Below are 12,546 nucleotides of genomic sequence, written 5' to 3' on the forward strand. Positions count from 1 at the left end.
ACCGCTTGGCCTCACCGCGCACCCCTTCAGATCCCTAGCCGCCTGGATGCCCGGATCCTCCAGATCTCACCGCCGCACAGTTCCACAGAACTTCGCCGCCGTTCAAAATCATCAGACCCACGCCGCCGCCAGAATCTTCGGAGCCCACGCTGAACTTCCCATCCCTGCACAACGCGAACACACCCAGAGATGTCATCTGGAACCTCACCCAGTCCCGCCCACCACCTTGAGCCTGACGCCTCTCCCTCTGACCTCCCAAGCAAATAGCGTTCAACACCCGTCCAGCAGCAGCCCAATAGCGGCGAGGCGAACCCTCACCTGCCTCGAGCGCCGCCGGACGAGCATAAGTTCTCAAAACCTGATCTAGGGATTCCGGGTTTGTTGGAGCAGAAGTTCTCAAAAAATGTTTTTTTTTCTTGGTTTGTTCTTATTTGTCTTTTCATATGAGTTGACAATGCCTAATAACAATTGAAAAAAATATGGAGGTCCAAATATTAAATTTAGAAGTCCAACTAAAACCACCATATTTTAATCTATTCATAGGTAAACAAATACATATATGATTTTTCAAAAAAAAATACATATATGATTGTTTCTCGATCGAAGGTAAGTTGAGAAGGAAATGTAAAAAAATGAAAAAAAAGAAGAAGAAGAAGAGAAGAATCGTAGTCATATATGGCCGACAAAAAAATAGCTTGACCATAGAGAGCTCAAGAAGAACCACGTTCGTGAAAAACTTGACATTACATATAAGAGCCATAACCATTGGAAGCTTTGGTGTTGAAGAAGAAAAACATTATGAAGAAATTGCTTTAGAAAGATTCCTAACTAATAAAAAATATCTTTATGGTGTCGTTTTAAGAGCGTTTTTTAATCCGCAAAAAAATGAGAGCTCTCGCTCTCCCTTCTCTCTGGCGGCTAACCCTAGGGTTTTGCCGTTCGATTTCCTTGACCTGCGACGGATTTTGCAGAGCCTGGCCGTCGAGTCTCCTGGACTCGAGCATCTTCCCCTTTCAACCAGTCGGTTGCTGCACCTTCATCCCGTCATCTTTTCGTCGGGTCTCAATTCCCACTGGTTTGGCCCGTGTTCACGCCGATCTCCGATTTGGGAGGGAAATGGGTGGCGGTGTTGTGGTTTGGGGGACCCAAACCAGATCTGGGATCCCGGCCCTATTGTCTGGTGGCGTTTGGCTGCTGTGCGTCGAGCGCTTGGACATAAGAGTTCGTCTTGGCTTCAAGCGGTGTCGAGGATGCAGGGTCCCCAGGTCAAGGTGCTACAGCTGACGATGGTGCCAAGTCCTCCCAGCGAAGGGTCTTCCGATCTATGGCGCGGCAGAATAGGACGAGGTGTGCTGGGGTTGATTGAGGTTGGTGGTGGCGGCGCTGTAGGTTCTTTCACTAGCGACTTTCGATGGCTGCAGTGGGAGCGCAGACGTTTGGGTGTCGAGAAAAGGTCTGATAGGGTGCCCATGTACTTGGGTGTCCAAATCAGTTTCAGGAGGGCTTGGGCTTTTGTTAAGTCTGCTTTGGCAGATTTGATTTTCGCCCAAGGCCGGATTTGGATCCGTATTTGGGACCCCGGGTCGGATTCAAATCCAGATCTTGGATCCGAGACAGCTGCTCATATTAATCTGGTATTGGTTCTAGTTCTTAGGAGTTCGTTTGCTAATTTTTGAGTTTTTGACACCCTCGGTTACTTTCAGACTCCTGGTGAGTGATTCACCTCTCCTAGGTGATCATATCACTGGTTACGGTTACGGTTACGTTTACTTTTACATTGCTCTCGTGACATATGCAGTGCAGCGATGTCGTTCGGCATCAAGTCACATCCTGGTTATCTTCCATTCTAGATACGTATGTGCATCTTGTTATTTTTTATTGTTTTTTTCTTGGACTAAATTCTGCTTACTACCCTGTACTTTCAAGGGTTCATCCGTTTAGCCCCTGCACTTCTAATTTTATCAGAAAAGTCCTTGCACTCTCCAATTTCATCAAATAGATCCAATCCGTCACCACTCCGTCAAATTTCGGGGAAAATTTCCAAACTACCCATCTACATTCACAACACTGACGCGTCGGCGGGCTGCCTAGTGATGGGTAGTTTGGGAATTTTCCCTATGAGAAGGTCTTATGTCAGCATTTTAACAGCGAAAATTGACGGAATAGTGACGGATTGGATCGATTTGATGAAAATAGAGAGTGCAAGGACTATTCTGATTAAATTAGAAGTGCATGGACTGAATTGATGAACCCTTGAAAGTACAAGGTAGTAAGTAGAATTTAATCCTTTTTTCTTTATTATAGATGCGTTTGTGCATCTTGTTATGCTTTTTTGTTTTCTTTCGATGCTTATGCATTGCTCCATGTACTCCTCAGTTTTCATCTAATATAGTTTGTCGTCTTTCCTCTCAAAAAATAAAAAATATCTTTTAAATTAGAATAATATTAGGAATGCTTTACATTAAATATTGATTTCAATGTCAGATCAATTTCATAATTATACATCGGATCAACAAGAATAGTTTAAGAAATACATATATATCAAATATGATCTTAAGTTACTAATCATATTTGCTAATTTTACGTCCTATTCATTTTTGCCTTTTATGTGCAAAGACATACAATATGGGCATATTAGTCACATAACAAACAAAAATTATTGAGATTGAGTTAGCAAGATAAAAAAGAAAATAAATCTGAGGTGGCATCTAAGTTATTGGATCGCAATTAACAAGAGAAGTCGATGCGGATTGTAACTAATATAGAGTCTAGTTTTTTAACTAAGATCAAATTATTGCACCAAGTCCCCCACGGGAACATTCAAGATATGGAACCCCCACATCATGCGTTTAAATGCTAGATTATTTTAGTGTTATTTATTGAATTATAAACGTTTCCAGGGGAGGGGCTGCAATGCCCTGTTGGCTGTCCTGGCCCCCAGCAGATTAATCTCTAGGCCTAGAAAACCTTTGAAATATTCAGGAAAATGATAGCTAAGGTCCTTTTAACATCTATTATGTTAGATTAGGTCAAACGAAATGATTTATGTTAATTCAGTTCATCTCTTAGCAACCTGACATTAAAAAATTAACAGAAATTATAATTTATGCCATTGTTTCTCTCCAATCTGACACCAATCTCTCTCTCTCCCTCTCTCTCTCTAAAAGATCACCTCGCCAGACACCATGTCCTTCATCACTAATACCAAGAAGGAGAATGAGGAGTGGATCAACTTAATCAGATGTAGAAGCATCATTGGAACCAAACCTAGGTGGCTTGCCGTACCTCCCCCCATTCGTAGCAATCGGGTCGCCGGATCCGCTTGACATGTTTTCCTTTTGACGTCGTCGTCTTGGAGCGAGCGCATTAGAGATGTGGGTGTTCTACCTGATCTCATTGCCCTTGATATTATGGGTGCTCTCCAGTGTACTATACTCTTGCAAACATACTTTCTCTATTAGTAGCACAACTCTCTCTTCTTCCAAATTCATTTTATCTTCTCTTAATTCTCTAAGGGCTTCATCTTTTCTCTCTATTTCAGTATGTAATCTCCTTTTCTCTTCTTCCGAACTGAATTTGTCTTTCCTTAGTTTTCTAAGTCAGTGACTTAAACTGTGATATGCACTGTGACATGAACTGTCTCTAGACATGCATTGTGACATGTATTATGACATGCACTGTGCCATGAATTGTCTCCATACATGCACTGTGACATGAATTATCACTTCAAATTACACAATATGAATTCACTGTTCATGTCACAGTTTATTGTTTCATGTCACAGTACATCGCTAATCATGTCACTTTTCGAAGCCCCAAGTGTCAACTTTATTAAAGAAAGAATTGCTTTCATTATGTAATTGAATGAAACAAGGCAAGTGCTTGGGCATGGATTTTATGATCGAACCCGAAGAGAAAGACGCGGGCATGGATTCGTTTTCCTAATTGGAGGTAAGGAATAGATTTGAAGAACTGATGGAGGAAAGGGAAGGTGCAGTTATCGAGCTTGAGAGGAGGAGAGTGATAGTGGCGGTGGTGGCCGGAGGGCGGAGGGCCTCAACGAGGTCTTTACTAATGGAAGAAACATATATGGTTGGCTAACCACAAACTCCACAACATCTTGTGATGACACTTTTCCCTTATTTAGTAAGTTCACGATCTTCTTCACCTCATTGATTGTTCCTTTGCATTTTCAGTTGCTGCTGATGAAGAACGTCTTGCCCATTTCTCGTTACTCATGAAATTGAATAATGAATGAACAGACCATGGTAAACGATGATGACGGTGGGACCTGACGGAGTTTGGGGTAGGCAGTGATGATGGTGGACATGGTTGGGCTGTGGCAGAGGTGAAGGAGAGTAGAGGTGGTTTTGGCTGCGGGAGAAAAAGCCACGAAGAAGAAGAGAGGGATTGATATGAAAAAGGGTAAAATTGGAATGAAAATTTTGACAAATATATTAAAATGGCTTGATTTAACATTATTTTAATGTGTTGTAGACTATTTTTTTTTTTTTGAAAGGTGTTGTGGACTATTTTTTTTTAAAGGTGTTGTGGACTATTTTAACAAGGAGAAGTTTGGGTGATTAATTTAGGATTAAATTATGTTTAGTCCCTGTACTATGACCATTTTTTCGTTTCAGTCCCTGACATTCTCAATTAATTTGAAAAGTCCCTAACGTCAAAATTTCCGTCTGATTGGTCCCTCCCGCGACAAATTAGGAGTTGGCCTTAGGTAAAATGTCCAATATACCCCTCTGTTATTTCTTTTTCCTTTTTAATTTCTTTTTCTCCTTTTATTTTTATTTTTTATTTTTAATTTCTTTTTCTCCTTTTTTTTTCTTTTTTCTTTTTAATTTCTTTTCTCCTTTTTTCTTTTTAATATCTTTTTTGCTTTTTCTTCTTTTTTTCTTGTTACTTTTTAATTTTTTTTTCCTTTTTAATTTCTTTTTTGCTTTTTCTTCTTTTTTTCTTGTTCCTTTTTAATTTCTTTTTTATCTTTTTTTTTCCTTTTCATTTTGCCTACTTTCTCATTCCTCAACCAACCAATCTCATTCCGATCAAACTCCACAATCCATCTGTTTAACTCCCGAAATTGAAACCAAACCCAGCAAAGACCTAGCTTGGCGGTGCAGATATGGACATCGAGCAAAAGCAAGAGGCTAGGAGCTGATCGATCACTTCTTCACCTTCTCTGAAGCCATCTCCCTCTGTTGGGATCCGCCCTTGCCTCCATCATCGCCGACGCCATCTCCCAAACACAAGCAGATTCCAATCAGCTCGGAAATTCGCCGCTAAACCACTCCCCTCTTGTTTTCACAGCCTACTTCTCTCTCTCCCACTCAAATCTCACTTTCTCTCTCCACATCAAGCCTCAATCCGGAAACTTTTCACTGAAAACTACCATTTTTTCAGACCCTGAGGTTTTTGGGTCTTGCTCAAAATGGTGATTTGGATTTTGGGTCTGGTTGAAATGATGGTTTTTGATGGCCAAGTTGACCAAAACCAGAAGTGAAGAAGAAGAATAGTGATGGAAAAGGAAAATGGCCGCCGGCGTGGAGAATAATAATTGGGGTTTCGGGTCGATTTGGATTGGTTCGCCGACGTGGCGCTACCGATGTAGCATGATACGAGGGTCATTAAAAAGGAAAAAGAAAAAAGAAAAAAGAAAAGAAAAAGGGAAAAAGAAATTGAAAAGGAGAAAAGAAAAACAAAAAAAAAGAAAAGGAAAAAGAAAAAAGAAAAAAAAAAGGGCCACCGGCATGGAGAACAAGAATTGGGGTTTCGGGTCGATCTGGATTGGTTCGCCGATGTGGCGCTACAGATGCAGTAGGATACGATGGTCATTAAAAAGGAAAAAGAAAAAAGAAAAAAGGAAAAAAAAAAAATTAAAAAGGAAAAAAAAAATAAAAAAGCAAAAAAGAAATTATAAAGGAAAAAGAAAAAAGAAAAAAAAAAGAAATTAAAAAGGAAAAAGAAAAAAAAGGAGAAAAAGAAATAACAGAGGGGTATATTGAACATTTCACCTAATGCCAACTCCTAATTTGACGCGGGAGGGACCAATCAGACGGAAATTTTGACGTTAGGGACTTTTCAGATTAATTGAGAATGTTAGAGACTGAAACGAAAAAATGGTCATAGTACAGGGACTAAACAGAATTTAATCCATTAATTTAACATTAGGTGCTCTAGATAGAGTTTATTTTATTTTTTATCCTATAACTTATTTATGCAAAAAATGTAAAAGAAAAGATCATGAAACCTTAAGTTATATAAAATGGGTAATTATGTAACCATAATAATATCTTGCAAGCTACATAATACATCATTGCCTATTCCTAAAATGTAAGCATTAGTTGTTTGAATCATATATCATTTGTAACCATCATATCGTGTATGACGGTGAGCCTATAAACTCGTAATCAATAATATTTCTTTACAATTTCATTTCATTATGATGATCATCCTCATACCAAGATACCGACCATGCATGAAATAAGAATGATGAATTTGTATTCACCAAATGAAGTTATAAGTTAATCATCTTATCCGAGTTTAACAGATGCATGAAGTACAAAAACCACATTATTCTTAAATTATAGAAAGGAAATAATAGTGGTAAGACCATTGCTCATAATGTTAGTGAACATATCAATTAAAAAGGCCCACAAGAATTTCTCACTTAGGGAAAAAACTGATCGATCGAAAGGTTAATTATCAAACAAAAGATTACCATACCTAATTGAAGAGATGATAGCAACATAATAGGGTGGTTTGGAATTTGGGAAAGAGTGGGGTTGGGTGAAGCAAACCAAAATGAAAGTTTATATTAGCAAAAAGAAGATTAGAAAGGTCAGAAGCTTTTTCTCTGCCAAAAGTCAAACAGAGAGAGCCTAGCTATCTCACAAACCATAATCATATCTTCACCGTCGATGCACAGAGCGTTAGATTTGCACCCAAGATTCATCATCATTGCCCTAGCTCTAATAATATTTCTTTTTGGTGCCCCAAAAGAAACCCTAGAAATTGATAGATAGATGAATTATTACCCTCTTATTCCTTTCGAAAAGCTTTTGCGGTGAATCATAATTCAGTTATTTATATGCATACTCGATATTTTTTACAGTTATTAGTTCTATTATTGTGCCCTCATATAACTGCATGTGTTCACTTTCATAGTCATGTACTCATGTATACTTGATCAACAAACTGTTGCACAAACTATTCATGCAACTCAGGTCAGTTTTATCTAAGGGCGAATTTGAGTCGAGGCTCATGTCAGTTTTAACAGACCTCATATTTAATTAATAAAATTACGTTGTCAAAAGAGAAAACTACTCTTGGCAGGACAAAAACTCCTATGAGAGTTGGGGTCAAAAACATTAGTATAAAATGGGATTTGAGGAAGCATGACAAATCATCATTTAATTGATGTTTTGATCGAGTGATGCAGAAGATAGTAGAGGTACTACATTGTTATAATTTTGTAAAATTAAAATGTAATACGTTAAAAATTAAAATGATAAAGAACCGGAGCAATTCAAAAACACAAGATATAAAGATGAAATTTTTGTCAGACAATCTTTTCTAATCGATAGAGAGGGCAATAACCCAGCTATGTTTAGCTCATATTTACATTTGTCATTTATTGTTGACCTCTACCAAAAACAGTAAAATTCCACTAACACACTTGTGAGACATGGATATTTCATGCTTTTGAGGTCAAATGGCAACATGTGTTGCACTCTATATATTACTCCAAAATCCAAACCACACCAGCTTCATCAGTTTGAAGGTCTCTGTCTTAGTACTATATATAAATCACACTTTTCTTCATTTACACTTTTATTCGATGAATATGTGTTATATTTTTTTTTCTTTTCATTCAGTGGATCCTGAATTTCATCTTTAAATTTTGAAGCGACTTTTACATACAGAGACAAAAGGGTGTGAACTGTGAAAGCAGGGAAAAGCAACAAGGGAAAGTGGTAAGGTATTTGGTTACTTTCAAATCTTAAAAATCCCCTTTTTCTATCTATATATCCTTGAAGTTTGAGAGAGACACCCGTAGTCTCATGTGCTTTTAATCTAGACTGCTGCTTAATCGCCTCCCTAGATAGATATGCTTGGATAGTTCAAGACTTCAAGCTACTTTATTTTTTCGTGATCAACACCCTTGAGAGAGAGAGAGAGAGAGAGAGAGAGAGAGAGAGAGGAGGAGGAGGAGGAGATCGAAGAAGAGATCGTCATAGATGACATCCACTACCTCACAGGCCATGCTGAACCAGCAGGGCTTGTTTGATCAGAATCAAGATCAGGCTCCTATACAGATGGGTTTCTTTTCCTACCCACCAAATAACTTGACCTTCTCTTCGTTGGGATGTCAACAATCCCTCAAAGCCTTGAGTTCCTTACCTTCTTCACTTGGTTCTGACGATCACCATGCACCGTCGACCAATCTCTCTGAAACCCTAATCCCATCTCTCAATATTCCTCTAAAGCATAGAGAAGCTCATATCACTTCTGATTTTGGAGGATCCCAACTCCTTTCTTTGCAAAGATCAAGTGCAAATCTCTGGTAAAATCTTACATGCAGTACAATTAATACTAATCATGATCATGTTAGAATAAAAGTATAATATTAACTAATTATTGATCATGGTAATGATGATGGTCTTCATCTAGGTCATGGGGGGATCAGGTGAGTGAATGCCTGAGCAGCAAGAGATCATCAGGCGATATTCATGATCATCATCATGTAGGATTAGGTGTTTCAGCAATGAAGATGAAGAAGATAAAGGCGATTAGGAGGAAAGTGAGGGAGCCCAGGTTTTGCTTCAAGACAATGAGCGAAGTTGATGTGCTTGATGATGGTTACAAGTGGAGGAAGTACGGACAGAAAGTGGTGAAGAACACACAGCATCCCAGGTACATAAATTCATATTCCAATTTATAGAATTTCTGTACTACTACATTTTTGTTTTCTGTCTTTCTTTTGCTTTATGAATCGGTTGTATTTTCAAAGAAAAAGTTCAATTGTCACATTGGATTTTAGCTCCGGTTGTACCCCATACACATGATGTGTTTGTTCCTCTCTCTCTCTCTCTCATTATTGACATTGTTATGATTATGATCGTTAGGCTTTTACAGGCTTTGATGCCGGAGATTTGATGGGTAGATGTGTCTGAATAATTTACAATATTATTGATAAAAGTAATAAACTCCGACCAAAAGAAAAAAGATAACAGATACACTTATAATTACATATTAGAGCCTTTGTCATTGCCAAAAAGAACTAATTATTAGTACTCTTGAATGTTAAAGTTCACAATATTTATAAAGACCATTGCCAATATATATGTTGCAAAGATTGATCAATGATAATGCTGAACTATATGGAGTAGAACTTTAATCCACTGCTTTTAAGACAAAAAGAAGAATGAATAATGCACGTTTCTGAGATTATATAGCTTCTACTCATGTGGAGGTTCATCACACTAAATTGTGACCATTTATAATCATGAGCACAACACTTAGATTAATGTAAGAAAATGATAATGAACATCCAGAATATCTTTTAACAGAAGAAGTGGTGGAAACCATGTATCTATATACAGAACTTGCATGGCTCGATTTTCTTCTCTGAATGGCTTTGAAGATGATCTTCGCTAGTTCTTGCTAAAAGTAATTTCCATTAGAATTTGTTCATTGCAGGTTTATATACATATATTCATTAGAAGCGTGTGTGTCTATCTATATATGATATGCATATATATAAATACACACACACACACACACACACACACATATATATATATATATATATATATATATATATATATATATATATATATATATATATATATATATATATATATATATCATATATATATATATATATATGTGCAATTATTATGTATACACGCAATGGGTAATGAAAGTTATGTCTCAATGAGTGATTACTATATAACAATACTCTAATATTTGTGCATCCTGAGGAAAGTAACATATCTACACTATTAGGTAGTGAACTCAGTTGCCCCCAATTATGTCTTTGCCTTTGCAGTTCCCTCCTTTCTCTTATTGATTTGTGCCAGCTATTAAATCTTAGATACTGAATTTTTTTGTCTTGTTTTTTGGGTGGGGAAAAATGTGTCAAATGTTTTAATACATGCAGGCTTCCTCATAATGTCTATTTCTGGCTGATATCGTCCTCAAACCTTTTAACAGGTTCTTAATTGAAAATTTAGAGGAAGGTTAAAACTGTGCACGTATGTCTAACATGAAGATAGTGCCATTTGCATTTTTAATAATGATTACTGAACTTGAAATTCTTGTCATAATTTTCCACCAAATGAGTAAGTCCAACAGCAAAATTCTACAGGAATCATTGGAACTTTGAATATCCGTAAGTCTATTTTATACGTCCAGCATAGTCATGCATGCCTCATTTGTTGAATTCTATGGGCACATGTCTTCTCCAACATTTTATGCTGTAAAAAGATAACTCTATACAACAAACTACAAAGTCATAATTACCTCTTCTTAGAAATATTTCTTGCCTGACATTGAAACTTCCCTCCTTTATCTTCTAGACTAGGATTTTATCTAACCATCAATGATTAATTGACCTTTCAATTCTAGACTAGGATCATGAGTATTGAAGTTCGTATGGCATTCATATAAGACTAGTAGTTAACCCAAGATTAATGGGGACTGAATGAAGACAATGGAGAGACCAAGGTTAATTGAAATGCATGTGGCATTTTACATGCATACATGCATTCCAAATAGTTACATTAGTATTAGAAAAGGGATGTTTATGGTTTTAGCTAGATTGTTAGAGATTTTGCAATAATAACAGTGAAGGATATGAGTCTTCATATGCTAGTCAACAATCTGCATCATTAGAAAACATGTGCAACTTCAGGTGAGTGCTTCTTGTTTCTAACTATATATAAGAAGAAATATATATTTATATATAATATATTGTGGGCAAAAGTAAAGCAGAAAATCTATTTTGAGTTGGAGATTAGAGGATAAGTAAGTCCCATAACTAATCTTCTACATGCTGGGATAAATTGATACGACTTCATTTCCCATTTATGATAATTTTGCAAGGAAAGCTCTAAACTTTTTTAAGCAGACCTACCATTCTAAGTCCATAGAAGAGCTGTTGACATTTTCCAGGGTGATCTTTTATATAACTCAGTTTGATCCATGAAAGGAACCCTGAAGATATTCCACAAAAAGCATCATGTTCCCTGCTCCCTGCACCATTGTTTCACATGTTCTGTGTGATTTATCATATGCAGAAGGTTACTAAAACTCTTATATTCATGTATGCAGGAGCTATTATCGTTGCACCATGGACAACTGCCGCGTAAAGAAACGTGTAGAGAGATTAGCTGAGGACCCGAGAATGGTGATTACAACATACGAAGGGAGACACGTACATTCTCCATCTCATGATCTCGAAGATTCCCAATCTCCATCTCACCTAAATAACTTCTTTTGGTAAGACTCATGTTAATGTATATGTAAAATATTATATGTCAATTAAGCTAATGAATTTGTGAAGACCATGTGATCAACGTTGAACATTAGTTATGGCCTGTGCTTTAGTTTTGTGTTAATTGACAGTGTTGGAGACGAGGATAGATCGATCCTTATTATGTGGTGCTTCAATGCCCCTTTTTGTTGGGGCTCCAGTCTCCTACTGTATGCCTAATGAATAAAACATATTGTAATTTTACTCAAGTACCGGTGCTTCCACATTTTGCGGAGTTCAGCTTTCACACTTGAAAAATGCTTTACTTATATCGACAAGACCAACTGGGAAAATTTTATTTGCAAAGTCGTAGATGAGTACAACATTAATATACCAAAGGAATTGGCCTCACCAAGTTTGTCATAACCTGAAACTTCTAAGGTAAAAGTAGAAGATTCTACAATGATGTGGAAGCTTCAATACTCCTCATACGCGAACGGTCAATAACATGTTTACAATTGAATTTCACACAAGGGAGGAGATCATTGGTAGCTCTAAATCGTGATGATCGAAAGTGTATTGGGTCAAGTGTTTAATCAAATCACTCGAGAAGAAACAACCTGGGGCTACCGTGCTATTAGCTAGTTTAACTATAAATACGAACATCATATAGCACAATGTACGCATCTGAATACTAACATCTCATAGCACAATGTAATTACAGTATAGACTTTTTGTATACGTACCTCCTAAGGATTATTGGGTGTGTGCAGCAAATAAGTGCAGAAAACACCTCGACTTAGAAGTCTAAAACGTGTGATATACTAAATTTAGTGATTGACTTGACCTAAAAAAAAAAAATTAAATAAATAAAAATAATAAAAAACTAAATTTAGTGAAGAGAAACGACGAAAAAAAAGCCAAATATAACAAATAGTGAACATAGTCTTCTTGAACATCGACTATGTTAGCTATTTAGAAGTAAAGACTAATTATGATATGATTAAAGTGGTTTAACATGATTGAAAGTTTGAACTACAAAATTTATTAATCATTCG

The 12,546-nt window shown here is 36.9% G+C and overlaps 1 protein-coding gene across 1 annotated transcript; it reads left to right on the forward strand.

Moving 5' to 3' along the window:
- Positions 1–8,032: 8,032 nt before the first annotated feature.
- LOC133725814 (probable WRKY transcription factor 13) lies at positions 8,033–11,795 on the forward strand. The gene is made up of 3 exons (XM_062153194.1): positions 8,033–8,575; positions 8,683–8,925; positions 11,347–11,795. The coding sequence occupies exons 1-3, from the start codon at positions 8,250–8,252 to the stop codon at positions 11,516–11,518; spliced, it is 741 nt and encodes a 246-aa protein (XP_062009178.1). The 5' UTR covers positions 8,033–8,249; the 3' UTR covers positions 11,519–11,795.
- The last annotated feature ends 751 nt before the right edge of the window (positions 11,796–12,546 follow it).

The sequence above is a fragment of the Rosa rugosa genome, chromosome 1 (assembly GCF_958449725.1).
Source record: "Rosa rugosa chromosome 1, drRosRugo1.1, whole genome shotgun sequence".
NCBI classification, from domain to species: Eukaryota; Viridiplantae; Streptophyta; class Magnoliopsida; order Rosales; family Rosaceae; genus Rosa; species Rosa rugosa.

Excerpts from the sequence above, each read along its gene's own strand:
- LOC133725814 (XM_062153194.1), top strand. The coding sequence starts at position 8,250 with ATGACATCCACTACCTCACAGGCCATGCTGAACCAGCAGGGCTTGTTT. Across the intron at positions 8,576-8,682 it reads AGATCAAGTGCAAATCTCTG|GTCATGGGGGGATCAGGTGA; the intron begins GTAAAATCTTAC and ends GTCTTCATCTAG. Across the intron at positions 8,926-11,346 it reads AAGAACACACAGCATCCCAG|GAGCTATTATCGTTGCACCA; the intron begins GTACATAAATTC and ends TCATGTATGCAG.